The sequence below is a fragment of the Sphaeramia orbicularis genome, chromosome 22, assembly GCF_902148855.1.
Source record: "Sphaeramia orbicularis chromosome 22, fSphaOr1.1, whole genome shotgun sequence".
Classification (NCBI taxonomy): domain Eukaryota; kingdom Metazoa; phylum Chordata; class Actinopteri; order Kurtiformes; family Apogonidae; genus Sphaeramia; species Sphaeramia orbicularis.
In genome coordinates, this window is record NC_043978.1 from 20,951,163 (window position 1) to 20,969,881 (window position 18,719).

Below are 18,719 nucleotides of genomic sequence, written 5' to 3' on the forward strand. Positions count from 1 at the left end.
CTTTTACTAAAAACGACATGATCAATAAATTCAATATAGGAAAATAAATGATTTTTACTGAAAAATGCAAATGATAATGTAATGAATGCTGATAAATCACTTGGTAGTGATTAAATGTAGAGAAAAAAACTAATTGGAAGTCTCCACAAAAAATAGTCCTAGGTCTTTATGGGTTAATATGATCATCACATCCCATTCATGAGCTCAGTAATAGTGATTTTGCTGCTCAGAAGGAAGCAGCAGGCCTTTCAGTGCTAATCAAAAAGACACTTAAATCAACATTTTTACATGTTCTACCTTGTCATTCAGCTTCCATTTCCCAGTATTTACACATTATTTATGGATTCATCTCGGTGTAAGGCTGTGGTTGTGAGTAGTCAAGTTCTTCTTATTTGAACATGGAGTTGAAGGTCCGTCCGATGATGAGCCGACGGATCTCGTTTGTGCCGCCGGCGATTTCATACAGCTTTGCGTCCCGTAGGAATCTCCCCATGGGGTAGTCGTTGATGTATCCATTCCCACCTGTAGACAGATCAGCGGAGGGGTCTTTAGTCGTATTTACTCATTATGTCAGAGTGACAAAGTGTGTTGTCATTTACAGTGCAGCAACAGCTTCAGAGTAGTCGTCTCGGTAAGAATAAAAGCAATTACACGACCTCACTTAAAGGTCCAATGGGAAGATTTAGCAGGTTTTAAATAGATCCACTTGCTAATTGAAATATCTATAGAATTTTTTTAATGTTGATGCAAGTAAATACTTTCTCTCCAGGATTCCTACAGGTTTCTACAAGTTAAATTTAAGATGTTTTAAGAGCTATTTGAGACTATTTAAAACATAATTTAATGCCCATTTCACAGTTGTTTCCCTCCACTCAAGTCAACCAGGTCGAGAATGATCTTTTCTCCAACCAGGCATTATTAAATTTGGACTTCCTCATGTTTACTTTCCGCTTGTGAGCCGTTCCTTAAAAAAAGTGATATTTTGCTTTGTTTTAAATGGAATTATGCAATTTAAAACATTTCCCTGTGGTCTACATAAACTGTAAATGCTCCGCTTGGGTCTGAATTCTTCATTAATTCAACTCCACAGGTCCATCTTCAACATCATTTCTGAGTAATGACACCAGAAAGGTTGTTTTGAGCGCTGTCCCTTTAAATGCACGAACCACTCCATGCCCCCCCCACCCAAGGTTGTTGACTGTGCTTTCTGTTCTGTTCAGCCACTTGTGTTCGTTAATACAACCAAGAACTGAACACTTAAGGTAATCGGCTTTAAGTTTGGACATATTCTCAGTATGAACTACAACCGCTGCTGCTGATAAACAGTTATGGCGTATTCAGGGAAATGTTCGTCCCAAGTCTTAACCTTATATGTGCAAATGTTGTGATGTAACTAGTTATAAAACGTAACAAACTGAGCAGGAATTAAAACGGGTTGTAGAAATCAGCTCGATTTTTGCCGGAATGAACATAAAGATAACTTTGCAGCACCTGGAGGGTTCAAATTCAAACTTTCTTAACTATTAGGGTCCAAATACACAAATAAATGAACCAAAGACTAATAAAAGTGGGTTTAACCAAATATGGCCCCTTTAAAGTTGCCTGAGTCTGCTTTCTCAGGCGTCACATGCAACTAACAGCTGCACGTGTGTTGGGCTGAACGTTCCGAGTCATTTCTCACCGGGGGCCACAAAGTTAGTGATGATTGGTTCCTAATTAAATACAAAATTGTCAGATTGGAACGGGTGGAACTGAGTCGACTAAAGCTACTTTCTTTACAGCTTTGACAGTTCCCAGACACATTTAAATACAATACAGCCAACAAGTTTATGGCAACATAACTTAAGACCTACCATATCAAATTTAATACCTTTCAAAGACTTTTTTTAGGTACTACATGTAGATTTGTAAATTCAAGATTTTTAACCCTTTATAGGGCACTCACAGAAATACTCTGAAATTCAAAATTTCAATGTTAGTGTGTTATTGCAGGACGTGACAAGACTTTCTTACTTTTGTGAGATTTTTCAAAATTATTTATTGTTATGTATAAAATTAAGGTCTGTCAAGTTACCATATTTGGTTCCTTACCCATAAGTGGCAAAAAAAAGAAAAATCCATATATAAAAAAAAATACAAGAAAAACACATGTAAGGTGAACATTTCAACAACATAAGTGCTGATCCAGACCCCTGTCCACATCCACATTATCCCTTTGAACATCATTCCTTACATTAGTACCATTACTTCATGGTACCTAACAAAGCAGGTACACTCACTGTTCATACAGAGGTGGACCTTATAGACCCTGTAGACCACATTGGACCTGAGATTGTTGACTCAGTCTCCTCACTGTCACAGCTGCTGTCATTGTCTTGTAATTTATGCTGAAATGATCAAAAATAGTTACTTTCCCAATAAAGGGTTAAGACTTATTAAAACCTTGAGGAAACCCTGTTACTCATGCACCGGATGTCAGTTGAATCTATGGTTCTCCAATGTGGTAAAAAGAAACATTTACATTCACACTGTGAAAAGAATTTGGCCTTTTGTAGATGACACCACATCCCAAGGTGGTGATCAGACCTCAATGCATTGTGAAAATCCATCCAAGTTGCCTTTCATGAATACACAGATGAAACAATGGCAGGAGTCAGTGTGCTTTTTTTTTTTTAACTTACCCAAACACTGAATGCCGTCCAAAGCAACCTGAGTAGCATTCTCTGCACAGTACAGGAGCACTCCAACACAATCCTGCAATGACAACACAATGTCACTGTGGGGAAGGATGGAATATTAACAACCAGGGATTATAATCTTTTAACAGAATGAAAACATGCATCTAAGACTATAGAAATTATAAGATTTTAACATTAATTAGTGTAAATAAGACCATTCAGAGCTTCAAAGGTTACATAAAATTATGAGATTAATAATAATCTGCTCACCGCTGGATTAAAATGTCCTTTGTCACAAGCCCGGGCAACGTTATACAGATACTGCCGACAGCAGCTCAGCCTGGTGTACATGTCCGCCATCTTTCCCTGCATTAGCTGTCAATGAAATGAAGAAGACACATTGGTTTACATTAAATCATGTCAATTAATTCATATTGATTATGCTTATTAAGTTCTGCAGCTCCCAGCTTCACACTAAATTACAGAATTACAATTAAAAAATAGAATTTTCTATTATATTGTGCAGGTAAAACTATGTCCAACCTGAAAGTGTCCGATCTTCTGTCCAAAAGCTTCTCTGACATGTAGGTAGGGGAAGGCAAAGTCGATAACTGCCTGCATGACACTACAAAATGAGGGTGTTAGCGCTCATTTATGGGTTATAAATGAGTTATGACAATGGAGAAAAGTCAGGAAACATAAAGGCTGCACTTGTTTCATTCGTCCCAACTGAACAAATAAGACCAGAAGTGGCCAGAGTGGTGTTTATGAAAACAAAGCAGTGAATTTACAACATAACATATGATCATCTCATAATTTCAAAAAACAATTATATTCCAAATCAAACATAAATATACCCACACCTCCACACAGTGCTGTGGAAACATTCTAAGTGAATGTGTTATGTGTCTGTGGAACCACACAGAGGTGTCCATTAACCCTTTTCCACCAACAGTGAACCAGTGCTACTCCTGTTCACAAACAGGATTTTGAACCATTTTGAGCATTTTGACCGCAAATAAAGTGGTTCAGAATATAAAACAGAGGTTCAGCAACTGAAACTGAGGTGTCAACGGTTGTGGGTGTGTTATACTGTACAGTTTAAGAAGAGGGTGAGGAGACAACAATAATGTAGAAATCTGTGAAAGGCTTATGAGTAGAACAAAACAGAATAAATACAATCGGTTTCACTTAAACACAAAAAAATATATAAAATAAAAACCTAAACTTAAGGATGACTGAAACTGAAAGCAAAACGTTGAAGTGGAGCTGGATGGGTATTATGTTGCATATCATGATCCACTGTGCATCTGTGATTGGAGGTTCAACTCAAAATCTGCAGTAATATGGGCTGGTTTATGGATAGAACCAAGGTCCAAGGAATCCTGAATGGAACCAGCTGAAGAACCAGAGCTTATTTCATGTTAAAGGGCTGTGAGTACACTCAGTCCGGATCATACAGACACTCAGACCTGTGTCAAACTGAGAGCAGAGTCAAGAGATGAGGCAGCAACGTAACCAGAGTCACCATGTTTTAATAGGTGTCCTGACTGAACACCCTGTTATTGACTAGGGGTAAAAAACACACTGACCAAGGATCCACACTCACAAATGTCCAGAACACAGCAAAATAAGAAGGAAACAGAAAATAAAGGCAATGCCAGTGTTGGTGCAGGTAAGTACACTAGCCCACGGAGTTATCACTGCTCTATGCATCATTCATTTAGAAAATTCTTACAAAGGTCGCCTTGAGTGACAGGACTATGCAAAACAATGCGTAACTACTGTAGCCGTATTTTAACTGGCAATGACTACTGTCACAGTGCTGTGGCATGAAATATCGGTTTGTCTATTGCCAAAGAGCCAGTCAAATGTTAGCATTTGTATTGGAGCCAATCACAGATACTGTTACATACTCATTACCCTCTTGTTGCCACAGTACTGTGGTGCTATATGGCGTATACTTCAGTGCATTCTTTTGTGCATTTTGCTTCCACAATATTGTGGCAATTGGTGGAAGAAACGTCAAATTAGTGATAGCATTTAGCACAGAATAGGAATTATTGTTGTAGATGCTCTATATGTTGTTGATTCATAGTGTTCTTTGCTCTGCGCAGTCAATGAGATTGAGGCTGGAGAAGGTGGGGGGAGCTACATGTTAGATGCAGCAGTGCACCGTGTTACTTTTCAGTTCTGTGTCAGTTCAGTGTATTGAGTGCTGTGCACCAAATTCTGCACTCTGAACATTGTCCCAGTGGCTGATTTATATCAAAGTCAGATTTACTGCCGTACTCTTCGTTTCAAAGTCTGCAGAAAAAATGCTGCTTTGACCAGGAATCAAACCCAAGTTTTCCACATTGCAGTGTGAAGCTTTACCTATTGAGCTAACTTTTACACTCTCTTTAGGTCCAACCTATTTGCTGTCCGATTGCCTTGGTACTTTTCGGGATGTGACGTTTCGGGATGTGACAACTTACCAGTCTACACATGATATAACGAGGGCGCTGATTGGCTCTGTGGTAATAGATAAACCCATATTTCGTGCAACAGTACTGTGTCAATAGCACTTTGATTTTAATTACATTACATTATATCTTGTATTACAGTTTTAGTAACACCACTATATTTCAGACAGTTTACATGACTGTAGCCTCACTTTAGCCTCACTTACCCAATAGGTCCAGCTGCAAGTACAAGCCTCTCCAGCTGCAGACCACTCATCATCACATAAACACCTTTGTTCAGAATCCCCAGGACATTCTCCTCTAAAAAACAGAAAAACGATAGCCACAAAAAAAAAAAAAAAAATCAATGATCCACCAATTATCTTTTTCTTTAGACAAGGCACATAGAGCTGACTTTATTATGTCATATTATGTATAAATGTATATGAATATATGAAGCTGTTTACTGTTCAACACCCGATAGATGATTGTTTTTTAACCCTTTATTGGACAGGTGACTAATTTTGGCAATTTACGTATACATTACAAGATGGTGACAACAACAGTCCTAAAATACATGTTCCTTTTGTGACACCTTTCACCTTACATGTGTTTCTCTTGTATTTTTTATCTTTACTTCTTGGATTTTTTTTTTCACCACTAACAGGCAAGGAACCAAATATAGTGACTTCATTGACCTTGATTTTTCTACATAACAGTAAAAAATTTAGAAAAATTTTACAAAAGTAATAAAGTCTTGTTATGTCCTCCAGTAACACACTAAGGTTGAAATCTTGAATTTCAGAGTATTTCTATGAGTGACCTATAAAGGGTTAATGCTATTCAAGGCCTCATCACACTTGTCTGTTAAGTAGGAAGACTTTACGGGCAATGCTTCTTTATTCATATTCAATGTTAAGAGTACATCGATTACTGGTCTAAAATCAGAGCTGTGTGGCTTCATGGAAAACTCCACAACCTGAAGTTCTTTACACCTCTGTCAAACAGCTTCATGAACACCTGTGCACCTTTCAGGACTTCACTTAAGACGTCAATTTTATCCAAACAATGCAGAAGCTTCCCGACAATGGGCCAGGGTTGGTGGAAGATGAAGAAGGATCAATTTCCCGATGGTCTACCTGTAGCTTCAGCAGCAGCTTTTTCACATCTTTCCACCGATTGATTCTTTAATGGCATCGATGACAGCACTGATGCATCTGTATTGACTTTCGCTGACTATTTCAGCATCATTCCTGGTACATTCACAGATACCGCTCCGTGTCTTGCAGTTGTTTTTAAAGTCATGAAATTGTTTTTGAGTGAATTCCAAATGTACTTCTCCCTTACTCTTAGGAAAAATCAACAAGAATTTGCCCATTAGATTTTACGTTTTTCGCTGTAATAGATGGGTTTTATAGAAGTGATTTGGCCCCTCATTTAGGGTCAGGGATATTTAGATTAGCTCCAGGGAACCTCTAAAGCCTGGAGAGTTTGATTTCAACAAAATGTCATGCTCAGAGTTGGAATCTTGACCCAGATTGATAGTGAAGTAGAGCTGGGTGATAAAATGATAACGATATATATCATGATATAACTGTTCCTTGATCGAAATATGACACATGCTCAATACCATTTCGATACAATTCATTCGTCCATGTTTTGACAGACATAAGAACAGCCAATCATAATTAAGTAGCGCCGCACCGAACCAATCACGCTAGAGCCACGTCAAGTTAGGTTGACACACACAGCACAGGCGTAAGAGCAGCCACAGCACACACATGCTAATGTCTGGGCTGCAACAGGAGGTAATGAGTGTTCCCTTGGGAGAAAATGTGACCAAGAACTCGGGCGACTGGGTTAATGAAAAGTAGGGTGTGGCATAGAAACCGGGAGTTGGACATTAAAAGCGTGTTAAGTTTCACTTTCGGTTTTATGCCAGTTTGTCTATTTGCTTATTCTTTTTGGAGGATCCCCATTAAAGGATGCACAAACGCCAGGCTAGTCTTCCTGGGGTCCTCTTAAAAAAAAAAAAAAACGTTCAGGATGCAAAATCACAATACACAGAACCAGTTGCAATAAATACACAGATCTAGTTACAGTAAAAAAAAAAAAAGAAAGGATATTATGGCAGTTACAGAACGTACCCCCACGCATATACCCCCGGCACTGTTTGGTGAATATGGTCTGTTTTGTTTGTGTTCTCTTTTAAAACTTGAAAACTTTTGCCTGATGGTCAGACTTTGAGTTTAGTTTTAAATATATGTATCTGTTTTATTTATCTGAAACAGTTGTATAATGTTCTTCGGCATATCTGTCATGTTCAACCTCTGACAGAAAATAAATCATATTTAAATCAAAAATAACCTTCTGACGTCTTCACAGCTAACTTATGAGAAACAGAAAATTTAAGCTGGACAAAAACAATGATTTGATTTATAATGTGATACATATCGATATCGTCTAATATGAAAAGAATTATCGTGATGTGATTTGTTTCCATATCGCCCAGCCCTATAGTGAAGTTTATCTCAGTACGTGTGAGAGAACCAAAAGCAACATGACTGAAGAGACATTAAATAGTCCAGAGAAATCACAGCAGTGAAATCAAAGCCATTGCACAGTAGCAGCAACACAATGGCGGCTCACACCTGGGACTTTGCAGTCTTCAAAGATCAGCTCGCAGGTGTTGGATCCTCTCATGCCCAGTTTATCCAGCTTCTGTGCTGAAGAGAATCCTGGCATTCCCTGCAGGATAAACATCCATGTGTGCACCTGTTTGTTTGTATTTTACTATTTCAACAATATCGCTAATGTGGCCTCCATTCAAAAGCAGACAGGGGAACACTCTCAAATCCATCACATCCCCTGTGCTGCAACTGAATCCTTTAAGCAAGAAAAGCTTAGTGGCTGGATTTACCTTTTCAACAATGAAAGTTGAGATGCCCTTCTGATGGGCCTCAGGATCAGTCTTTGCATAAACGACAAGAACATCGGCATCTGGCCCGTTTGTGATCCAGAACTTGTGGCCATTAAGCACATAGTAGTCGCCTGTAGAAAGAAAACAAAAGTTAAACTACATGTCGAGATGGATAAACTTTTCTAAAAAAGAATCAGTGGGAATCAAATAAAATACTCTGATCTTGAAGAATGTATTTGTTGTTCATTTATTTCTAATATAACCACAAAAAGATTTATATAAAAAGAAAGGAAAACATTCGAAAAGGAGTGGGATGAAGTTGAACTTATATACTCCCACCCCCTTACCCTATCCTTCTACCTACCCTATATTCATATGTCAGATCCCATAAGTAACTCAAAAATCCTACACATATTAGACTAAATTCTGACTAAGCCCAAACCACAACAAGAAAAGCACTAGGAGAGCGCAGACCTCCACCAAGACAGATCTGTACCCCCCCCTGCGATCACCATCAAAATTTAATCATTTCTTCCTTGTGCCAGTATCAACATTTCCTGAAAATTTCATGAAAATCCGTCCATAACTTTTTGTGTTATCCTGCTAACAAACAAACAAACACGCAAACACGCAACCAAACACGCAAACACACAAAGCAAAGCGATCACAATACCTCCTGGCGGAGGTAAAAATGTTATACATGTCAAGGATAGACTGTCCATTTTGCAACACCATTTCACATCAAAATAAACTCTGTCCCTTTCGTAGCAGTAATAATACACATATCAAAAACAAAAATAATCTCTGTCCATTTCATAACAATAATACACATATTAATGCTATAACACCAAACATATCATATTTGATATATGAGTTTTGAAGCCCGCTACACGATTAGTGTGATTTTTTTTTTTCTTGAAAAACCTGATGTACACAATTAGATACACGCAATACACAGATAATCCACCAGTGGGGAGGAATTCGTTCCCCAGAGGCCTTTCCAGTGACACTACAAAATTGTCATTAATAAGAAAGGAGGCAGAACTCTGACAATTTTGAAAAGGAATGACCAATTTGTTAGTCATGTTTGTGTTATATTATATTTTTGTTTGTTCAAAAATAATATTTGAGCATTGAGACCCGATGTATCAAATATGATACAAAATTGAAACTCATACATGGATATTTGAAAAAAAAAAAAAAAAATCAGGGTTGTTCAGAAGGACCAATAACAGCTCCAGCTTCAAAGAACTGGAATTTTCTGTCAATGATTTAATGGTTCAGGCTTTACAGGGTTTAAAACAAAAATAAGCTTTGTCCATTTCATAACAATAATACACAAATCAGAATAAACTATCCATTTCTCAGCAGTAATATACATATCAAAATGTATTATTACTTTAATTTACAGGAGAATAGCAATGCAAATCTGTTCTTCAGATTACTTAATAAGTTGCTCCTGGGGAAAAATGATCATCTGTGAACTTTACAGAAAAGTGAACAATAAATGTTTTCATCCTGGAAACACCTCAGTGTCTTGGGTTGAACCACAACAGCACGGCTCTATCATTAACAGCACAAACAATTGCATTAAAATCACTAGGTATAAACTGAAGTGAGCTGTCACCACTCAGGGATCATATCTTAGAGCTGAAGTCACTCTGACTCATTCACTTCCACCCTTGTCTTTACCAACATGCTGGTATCAGGGTCAAACACACATTCAGTGGTTAACAGTAGTTTACTGGTGGTGGCAAAGGTCTACAGAATATTTATATTTCTATGAACTAGTGTAGCTTTTAAAACATAGGGCACTCAACACTGATGTAATTGTGATCACATTTTTGTACAACTGCATTCATCATCTTTGCTTGTGCTTGGTGTAGAGATGCAGCAAAGCAGTCTTACCTTTCTTTGTGGCTTTGAGTTTCATGGACGTGACATCAGAGCCAGCATTAGACTCACTCATGGCCATGGCTCCTACGTGCTCTCCTGTAAACAACTGAGAATGAAGAATGAAATCTGCTTTATAGTTTTCATTTATGCATTTTTACTACAACATAATGTACAACGGTAAGTGTTCCTAACCTTTGGGAGGTATTTCTCTTTTTGTTTCTCGTTGGCATGACGTACGATCTGATTGACACAAAGGTTGGAGTGAGCGCCGTAACTAAGGGAGATGGCTGCAGATACTCGGCTCATTTCTTCCACTACAATTATATGATCTAAAAAACCCAACCCAGTGCCACCGTATTCCACTGAGAGAAAAGAGAGAGTGAATTCACGTTAAAACAAGGAAATGGCGTCTGTTCACACACTAAGAAACAAAACAAACAGGAGCAACTCAGTAGGTTCCACAATCCTGTCGTTTAATCAATGTACTATCTCACAAAGATAGATAAAGTGGAAAAAATGTAGGGTCTCCCCCTTTTTGGAAGCACATGGGACAACAGGGTGATGTGCTGTACTTTTGTTCAACTGCTATGTAGTAATAATAATTAACTACAAAAGCATTCAGAGAGCACAGACCTACGCCAAGGCAGATCACTCCATCCGTCTGTCCGTCCACCCCCCCACATCCCACCCCCGATCACCATCAAAATGTAATCATTTGTTGCTTGTGCCGGTATCAACATTTCCTGACAATCTCCTAAAAATCTATCCATAACATTTTGAGTTATCTTGCTAACAGACAGACAGACAAACAAACAAACAAAAAAGTGTTATTTGTACTATATATTATTAAATATGTCAGTTATCTGTGTTTTTTGTGGAATCTTGTGACTGTGTTTTGTATTTGCTGCTGCCTATATTGGCCAGGACTCCCTTGCACTACCACTGGGGTTTTCATCCATTTCACTCTCTTTACCACCGAAATTCCTCCGCTGTAATTCACTCTTTCCTCACTCAACTCCAGCCGACAGCAGCAGGCTCACGTGTTGTAAAGAGGCTTTACCATTGGTTGAGGGAGGAGGCGGCGGCGGCGGTGGATCTGTGTTTATGGGCATTTGTTTGTAATGCAGCCCGTGAAATAAAATGCTTAAGAACTGTCCGTGTTTAAAAATGATATCGCGTACATGTGTGAATCGAGATCGCAATTTTTTAACAATTAATCGTGCAGCCTTATTAGAGAGGAAAACAAAAATATTCATTTCACTCAAACACATACCTATAAATGGTAAAATCAGAGAAAGTGATAATTTTGCAGTGGTCTCTTATTTTTTTCCAGAGCTGTATGTAACTCAACCTGAATGGAAACCTTGTTGATGCTATTTTATGTCAACCCAGAGCTCTGTAAATGGTATTAAAGAGGGACACATGACAATATCTTGTCTCCTTGGTAATTATTTCTGACAGTCAGCATACCGCAGAGCTGTTGTGTTGGCATCCAATGACTGTGTTTACATGTACATAAATGTCCTAGTTATTATGGAGTTCTTGAAATATCCTGTCTTTATGTCAACCAGGATATTGTTACCAGTATACATCTCATCCCAGTTTCTGACAGTAGTGGGTTACTGTGCAGTCACTAAATGATGTAACAGAAATAAAATCATACAGCGATGATAAAAAAAAACATTTCACTTCTGGAGCGACACAGAGACAGTTTTGTCATTCAGTAATGAAAAAGTTGACTATATTTGGAAAATTAGATTGGACAACCTGAGCATTTCAAGTCTGTATAAAAACAACTGGGTGTTGGGTCAGATCACAGTGGAAATCATTATAGAAACATTATGTAGATTAATATTAAAAGCAGCTCTGACCTCTCCCATCAGCCTGAATATCGTTATCCTTGTCCTCCTCTGTGTCCTACAGGATGACAGTGACAGAATAACTGCCTGAGGACATGTCTACCTGTTGATCTTCTTTGGTGGCAACAGATGAATAAATACCAGTAAGACAAATCCACAATGGCCAAAACTGAACTCATTTTCTACAGCCACAGCTTCTTTAAAATTACTGGAAGCAGCTACTGAAAAGTCAGATTAACCATGTTTTGTTGTATAAATCACAGATGCCTGGACAAACACCAGCAGTAATGAGTAACCAGGATGCTAGTATTTATCATGTAAACAAGGATATGAGCGTCTAGATTTCTCTGTGTTCCATGCAAATGCCGTATATGATTTACTATGATCCAAACCAGGACAATCCTCACAACAGGGGTACTAGTTTGCATGCCTTGCCATCAGTCAGCCATTTTTGACAGAACTGAAGCCTTGAAGCTCTCTTCAAAGCCTCCAGACAAAGCCACATTGAAGAACACAGCAGCTCCTGCCGCTGCTTTGATCGGTTAGTTTGTTTGTTGGTGTTTTGACATTTAAAGCTGCAAAGCCTGTTAGTTTTTAGTGTCACTGGGGAAAATTACCTTTAAGGTGAACTGTGAACATGACAATTCTACTGCTTGCCTGTGTTTTCATGCTAAATAAATATACATATCTACCCCATGATGCCCAGATTTGGTCTAATCTCATGCATTTTCACAGGTAGAATGATTAAATATGTGATTGACAGCTGTAATTACCAATGACTGACAAAATTCCATCAGCTGCGACCTGGATGTGAGTCTACTGCTCTACTCCATGCCTCAACATGACATGAAGCTTCAAGTAGCAGCATAAAACAATGTTAACGTCATCTATTATACATATATTTATATTTAATCTTTTCATTTGGACCAAGAGGAGAGAGTTGCAGAAGGAAAATGTATTTTCAATCATCATTTTTACCTCCTGATTTCATCTCCTGTAGCTTTAACTAACCTACTGACACAGCAGTAAGCTGGCAAGCTGCTATTTTTGTTAAAGTAGTCCAGAATCTCTGAAGAAAGCAACACAGCTTGCTTGGCTCAGCTTTTAGCAATATCGGTGCCATCTGGAATGTTAAATGGATGTTTTACATCCTGAAGAAGGTAAATGCTTCTGTGTGTATTTTGTACTACATCAAGATGTGGAGAGTAAAATAGAGATGCTCACTGTGAGTTGTGTATTAGTGCGATAGCAGTATTAGCAGATATTTCAATGTAGTAGCAGATAATGATTTCATCTAATAACAACCCTGGATGCAATATTTCTTTCAATGCATCAACCCAAACAGCCCTGCTACTTTTTCCACTCATTTCAGACTAAAGTGACTCACTACTCACTACTGAAGTCACCCTTTGCTCATATTTGGCCCAGGTCCTACTCTTACACCAAGTGTCATAAAAATATGTGCAGTAGTGTTTCCACAATCCTGCTGACAGATAAACTAACAACAAACTTCATTGTTGCAGAGGGAAATGTTACTATAAAAATGTTCTCACTTCTGTACAGGCATAACAGGAAACAAATCTGTTATTTGAAAAAGTATTTTCTGCAAATGTGCATGTTTCCTAGAGGTAACTGGTATGCATCTGTCTATAACACAACACGCCTCATGCAGATGTCATACCTGGAGCTGTTATCCCGAGGAGTCCCATCTCGCCGAGTTCTTTCCAGAAACCCTGGTGGAGAGCAAAAAGTAAAGAACAGAAAATATTAACATTAAACCAGCATGATTTGTTGTCTTTGAGTGTGAGTTCATTTAATGTATAGGGAATTTGTTTTGTATTTTACATTATGTTTATATTAGGAGTGTAATGGTGCACTCGTTTGTACCGAACCGCTTCGATTCGGAGCCTTCAATACCCTACGGAGGTGTACCGAATGAATACATGTAGCCTTTGTGAAGAAAACATACACTTGGGAAGCAGGATGGATGCAAACAGAACCCATGTGCAGGTTTTCCTCTATATACATTCAGCAGCGGCAAATTGTCAGCGCCACTGCAAAAAAAACCCAAAACATGACAACAGAGAGTATAACAGGGTTGGATGTTCGAAGCATGCTAAGTTTCACTTTTGGTTTTTGGCATGTTGAAACTTTGTGGCACAAAAGAGTCCACAGGTTCCTTTATAGCAAAAAAGATTTTTATTTTTTTTAAGTCAAGTTGGCAAAATCAAGTGGATCTGCTCCTCTTCTCCTTCACCGTGCCTCTGCTGTGGTGTTCCTGTGAGGTCACGTTCACAGCACCTCAGGGAATACTGTGAGGTATTCAAAAGCACTCAGTAAATTACAGTGTTTTCCATAAACAAACACTGAACATTCAAAAATACATAATGTGGGGTGCCTGTTAATGCACAAATGACTGGATAATATTTTGTAGAAATGTCCTGTGTCCTGCAGGTAGTTATGGAGCACACACCCCCTATATAACCCCCCCGATATTAGGCCTCATCTTACCCCTGTCACCCTAACTCTAATCTGTCAGAACTAAGATTTAATAAATGGCAACAGAGAAAAATGTATTGTGTGAAAATTAATAAGACTCACTTACATACACCATGTGGGTCTACTCACCCGCATTCCTGGAAAGTCACTTGTCTTGTCAATCTCATCTGCATGAGGTGCAAGATGTTTTGCATAGAATTTACGGACACTGTGTCGGAGCTGTGAAAAAGTAAAACAATACAGGTTAAAAAGGACATATTGTATCAAACATTCAAAATCCATGTTATGAACCACACACACTGTCATGATCTGTCCCAACCTGCACAGTCAAACAGGAGTTCACACTTTACAGATTTTAATCATTTGTAAAAACTCTGTGTTTATCAGCATTTTTGGAGCTCTGATAGGAGTGTTCCCAGCTAAAAGTAAATAAATATTTATCTAGTAGGGTAGTTTACACAAAATACAAAAATTACTCTTAGAAATTGAACAACTTGAAAGCACTGGTTGGTGTTTTCCCAAGTTCACAAAACATGAATCCGGGGGGTCAAGGACTTCATTTATAATTTGTTTATTATCATAACTAATCTCAGTCTCAACTTCCTCGTCAGTTTATACCTTAGGTTCAGACCTAAACACTAAAGCGGGGTACACACATAATCGGACTGTTTTTGTCCTAATTTCCCTCATCCCGACCACGAACGGCAAAATGCCAGATTATTTTATGTCTAATAAGATTATCCTATAAAAATTATCCTGTGGTCTGAGGTGTATTAAGAGTGAATTTGGCCTGATAATCGGCTCTGAAATGGGTCGGGGCCGACAATCATAAATATTAAACTTGCTCAATATTTACAAATAAAAATCTTCATGTGTGTGGGGAAAGCCAATGACTTGAGTCATGACTGTGAACTAAGACGTGGAACAGAATGTAGCCAATCACGAAGCGAGCTGACTGAGGAACAAGGAAGCAGGCATAAATAAAAACAAGCATGGTCGACCTGAAACAAAGTTTGGTGGACCTCAGAAATTTGGGATTTTTCCTTCAAAAATAGTCCCCAGAACACAATTATTCCCTCCTCTTGCATGTTATCTTCCATGTTATGTTGTGTTTTCTGGTTGTTGCTATGTTTCTTCTTCTTTGGTTTTGTTAGATTGTGTTTGATCACGAGAGTTTTCTGGCTTGGAGGTAGTGATGTGTGATACTGCGTATTTTAGTATGTATTGGTCCAATACCAAATAAATACAGGGCAAGTATCGCCGTAATCTCAATTAATTTTTATGATCTTTAAGTGTTCTGCAATGTTTCGTTTTTTATTATTAAATAGTTAAAACCCAGGACAGAATCAGGACAAAGTTTATAAATAAATTGAAAATACTTTATCATCAAAATAAATTTTTTTCAGAAATAATAGAACAGTAACAAAACCATTTTTTCCCATACATTGTCATGTCTGGAAGTTTTTTCTTAAACTGACAAAGTGCAAAAAAATGATCACCAAAAAATGATCACCAAAAATCAAATTAAAACAATTTCTTTTTTTCAGGTAGTGTTTAGAAACTGCAATACAAAAATTAAATCAAAATTATCTGTATCTTATAGCCTTTTTACAAATTATTCAGCTTGCTGTTGTCTCATTTTCAGCCACAAAATTTAACCACATGGTGCTCCTCTTCCATTCCATTCTTCTGCTCCGTCTGTCAGTCTGTGCATGCATTGTGCATGTGCTGGTGGGCGGGTGCACCTGAGCCGGTGGCTTGCTTGTTTGCTTCGCGCTGCTGAGTCACGTGACGGCACAGCATCGAAACACAAGAGGGGGGAGGAGAAGCAAAGTGTGCCTGCTCTGCACTAAGACAGAAGTGGCGAGTCCGGTGACCTGGCTGTTGCTTCTTTAATGAAACCACAGCAAGAGAACAAGAGAAAAACTGAAACTAAGGTATTGATCTCACCACACTAGTATCGATCTGACACCAATACCAACTTGGTAATGATACTATCGATATTTGGATCCACCACTACGTGGAGGACTAGATTCTAGATCAGTGGTGGGACAGAAGTGTTATCTGTGTGGTGTGCTGTGTTGAGATTATCAGAGCACATCACACACAGTACGATCAAAACTGTTCAATGCCTGATTTTTTATCTTCATGTGTGGCATCTGGAACAGACTAAAAATCTCATCAAATTTTGAAAATCCTTACATGTGTACCCCGCTTTAGCTAACAGAGCTGTAAAGTAAACCAGGGGTCACCGACCCTGGTCCTCAAGAGCTACCATCCTGCATGTTTTAGATGTATCCCTCTTCCAGCATACCTGATTCAAATGATAAGCCTTTCATCAAGCTCTGCAGAAGCCTGATAATGACTGTCAGGTGTGCTGGAAGAGGGAAACCTGTAAAACATGCAGGACAGTAACTCTCGAGGACCAGGGTTGGTGACCTCTGAATTGTAAAATTTCAGCACATGAAGATTAGAAGACACAGTGTTATTTTCACTGACTGTCAAATAAGCATTTATTTACTTATAAGCAGAAAACTTGATACCATAATATAAATAGATGGGTGTTATTATCAATGAGCTTTATAAATTATTCAGTTAGTGATATAGTCTGTGAATAGCCTTCATAGTGCTGATTCGTTGGTGGCATTTGTAGTTCTACGTGTGTTCTGGTACAGGACTTCCTCCTGCTGTTTGGAGTTTGTAATGTCAATACTACACAGACCCACTTAAAATTAACTAGAAAAGCACTCGGAGAGCACAGACCTCCGCCAAGGCAGATCAGCCCCCCCAAAATCACCACCAAAATTGAATCATTTGTTCCTTGTGCCAGTATCAACGTTTCCTGAAAATTTCATCCAAATCTGTCCAAAATAGTTTTTGAGTTATCTTGTTAACAGACAAACAAACAAACAGACAAACCCCGATGAAAACATAACCTCTGACTGAGGTGAAGTTAGCAGCAGGTTGGATATTCGATGAACATTCAAAAACCATCGCCTTAGGGACTATCAATAAGTTACTGCTCTAAAAGTTTTTCATTAATAGCTTCTCAGTCATGTGACCCAGTGACTCCAAACCAGTCTCAAATCATTATAATAAAGAGGACCTTTAGGAAACACCATTTAATATTTCTCTCCAGTCTATATTAATATTTCTTATGAATATTATTCATATTCAGTCTTGTAAAAAATCTGAATAATACTTATAAAAAACAATACTAACATAGACTGGACAGTGATATTAAGTGGTGTTTCCTAAAGGTCCTCTTTATTATAATAATTTGAGCCTGGTTTGGAGTCACTGGGTCACATGACTGAGAAGCTATTGGGGAAAAAAAACGTTTAGAGCAGTAATTTATTGATAGTCCCTAAGTCGATGGCTTTTGAATGTCCGTCGAGTATCCAACCCGCTGCTGACTTCACCTCAGTTATCCTCAGTTAACCTCCGCCGTTTCTTGGCGGAGGAAATAAAGTCTGACATATAGATTCACAAGATAAATGTATTTAGTTAGCATTATGTTAAACACTGCCTCCATAAAACGCATACTATGCTATCACTTCTTTTGTTTCCAAAAACGTAAACCTTTGGCAGTTAGCTTAAAGTTTCGCTAACCTGTATCTGCTCCTCTGTGAGTCCGTTCACCACATCGTCCACTGGGATGGAAGCTCCGGCACATCCCCTCCTCAGTACCCTACAGATGGACAACCTGGAGCCGACACAGAGAGCGTTTCTGACCGCAAACATGATGTTTTTTCAGGAAAAAAAGGGAGAAATATCTGTAAAATTTACAAACAGGACGGCTCACAGATCAGTTTAGCAGAGGAGGTCTCACTCTGCTCTGATTTCCTGTTACAAACAAACGGTAATAGGCGATAATGATTTTGTTCTTCTTCGTTGGTTTTACAAGTTTGTAACTATAACTACACCCATTGTACTGGAGTTGTAACTGCATCTCAGTCACCTGTCAGCTCTGATATAAACCAGGGGTGTCAAGGTGATTTTAAGTCAGAGGCCAAGTTTGAAGTAAACTAAAACAAAATTGATGTTTTTATAGACATGTGAAATGTTGCCCATTAAAAGTACATGGGAGAACTTTTTTTAATAACTCATAAAAAATTTGAACTTTGACCTACTTTCTCCAAAATGTAATCACATCTATTCTGGGTCACTGGCAATCTATAAACTCAATTTGGTATGAATTCAACATATATTTTGCTGCCACAGACATTAGAAATTTTGCCCATAAAAAGTAAAAAGGGGAAAAAAAGATTTAAAAAATTCATTAAAAATGTGAACTTTGACCTACTTTTCCCAAAATGTAATCATATGTGTTCTGGGTCACTGGCAATCTATAAACCCAATGTGGTATGAATTCAGCATATATTTTGCTGCCACAGATACATGAAATTTCACCCATCATAAG

At 38.2% G+C, this 18,719-nt stretch overlaps 1 protein-coding gene across 1 annotated transcript; it reads right to left on the reverse strand.

Annotated features, from left to right (window-relative positions):
• Positions 1-265: 265 nt before the first annotated feature.
• On the reverse strand, positions 266-18,116 carry LOC115413747 (isovaleryl-CoA dehydrogenase, mitochondrial-like). The gene is made up of 12 exons (XM_030126806.1): positions 17,909-18,116; positions 14,426-14,515; positions 13,479-13,530; positions 10,131-10,300; positions 9,951-10,044; positions 8,043-8,173; positions 7,774-7,870; positions 5,350-5,443; positions 3,222-3,303; positions 2,949-3,053; positions 2,682-2,754; positions 266-522 (listed from the first exon to the last, which is right to left on the reverse strand). Exons 1-12 carry the CDS (start codon positions 18,038-18,040, stop codon positions 389-391), a joined length of 1,254 nt encoding a protein of 417 aa, XP_029982666.1. The 5' UTR covers positions 18,041-18,116; the 3' UTR covers positions 266-388.
• Positions 18,117-18,719: the final 603 nt, after the last annotated feature.

Bases quoted from the DNA above. Each gene is read 5' to 3' on its own strand.
- LOC115413747 (XM_030126806.1), bottom strand. From the start codon at position 18,040: ATGTTTGCGGTCAGAAACGCTCTCTGTGTCGGCTCCAGGTTGTCCATC. The intron at 7,871-8,042 runs GTAAATCCAGCC...TTTATCCTGCAG, and splicing joins CAACTTTCATTGTTGAAAAG to GGAATGCCAGGATTCTCTTC. The intron at 2,755-2,948 runs GTGAGCAGATTA...TTGTCATTGCAG, and splicing joins AAGGACATTTTAATCCAGCG to GATTGTGTTGGAGTGCTCCT.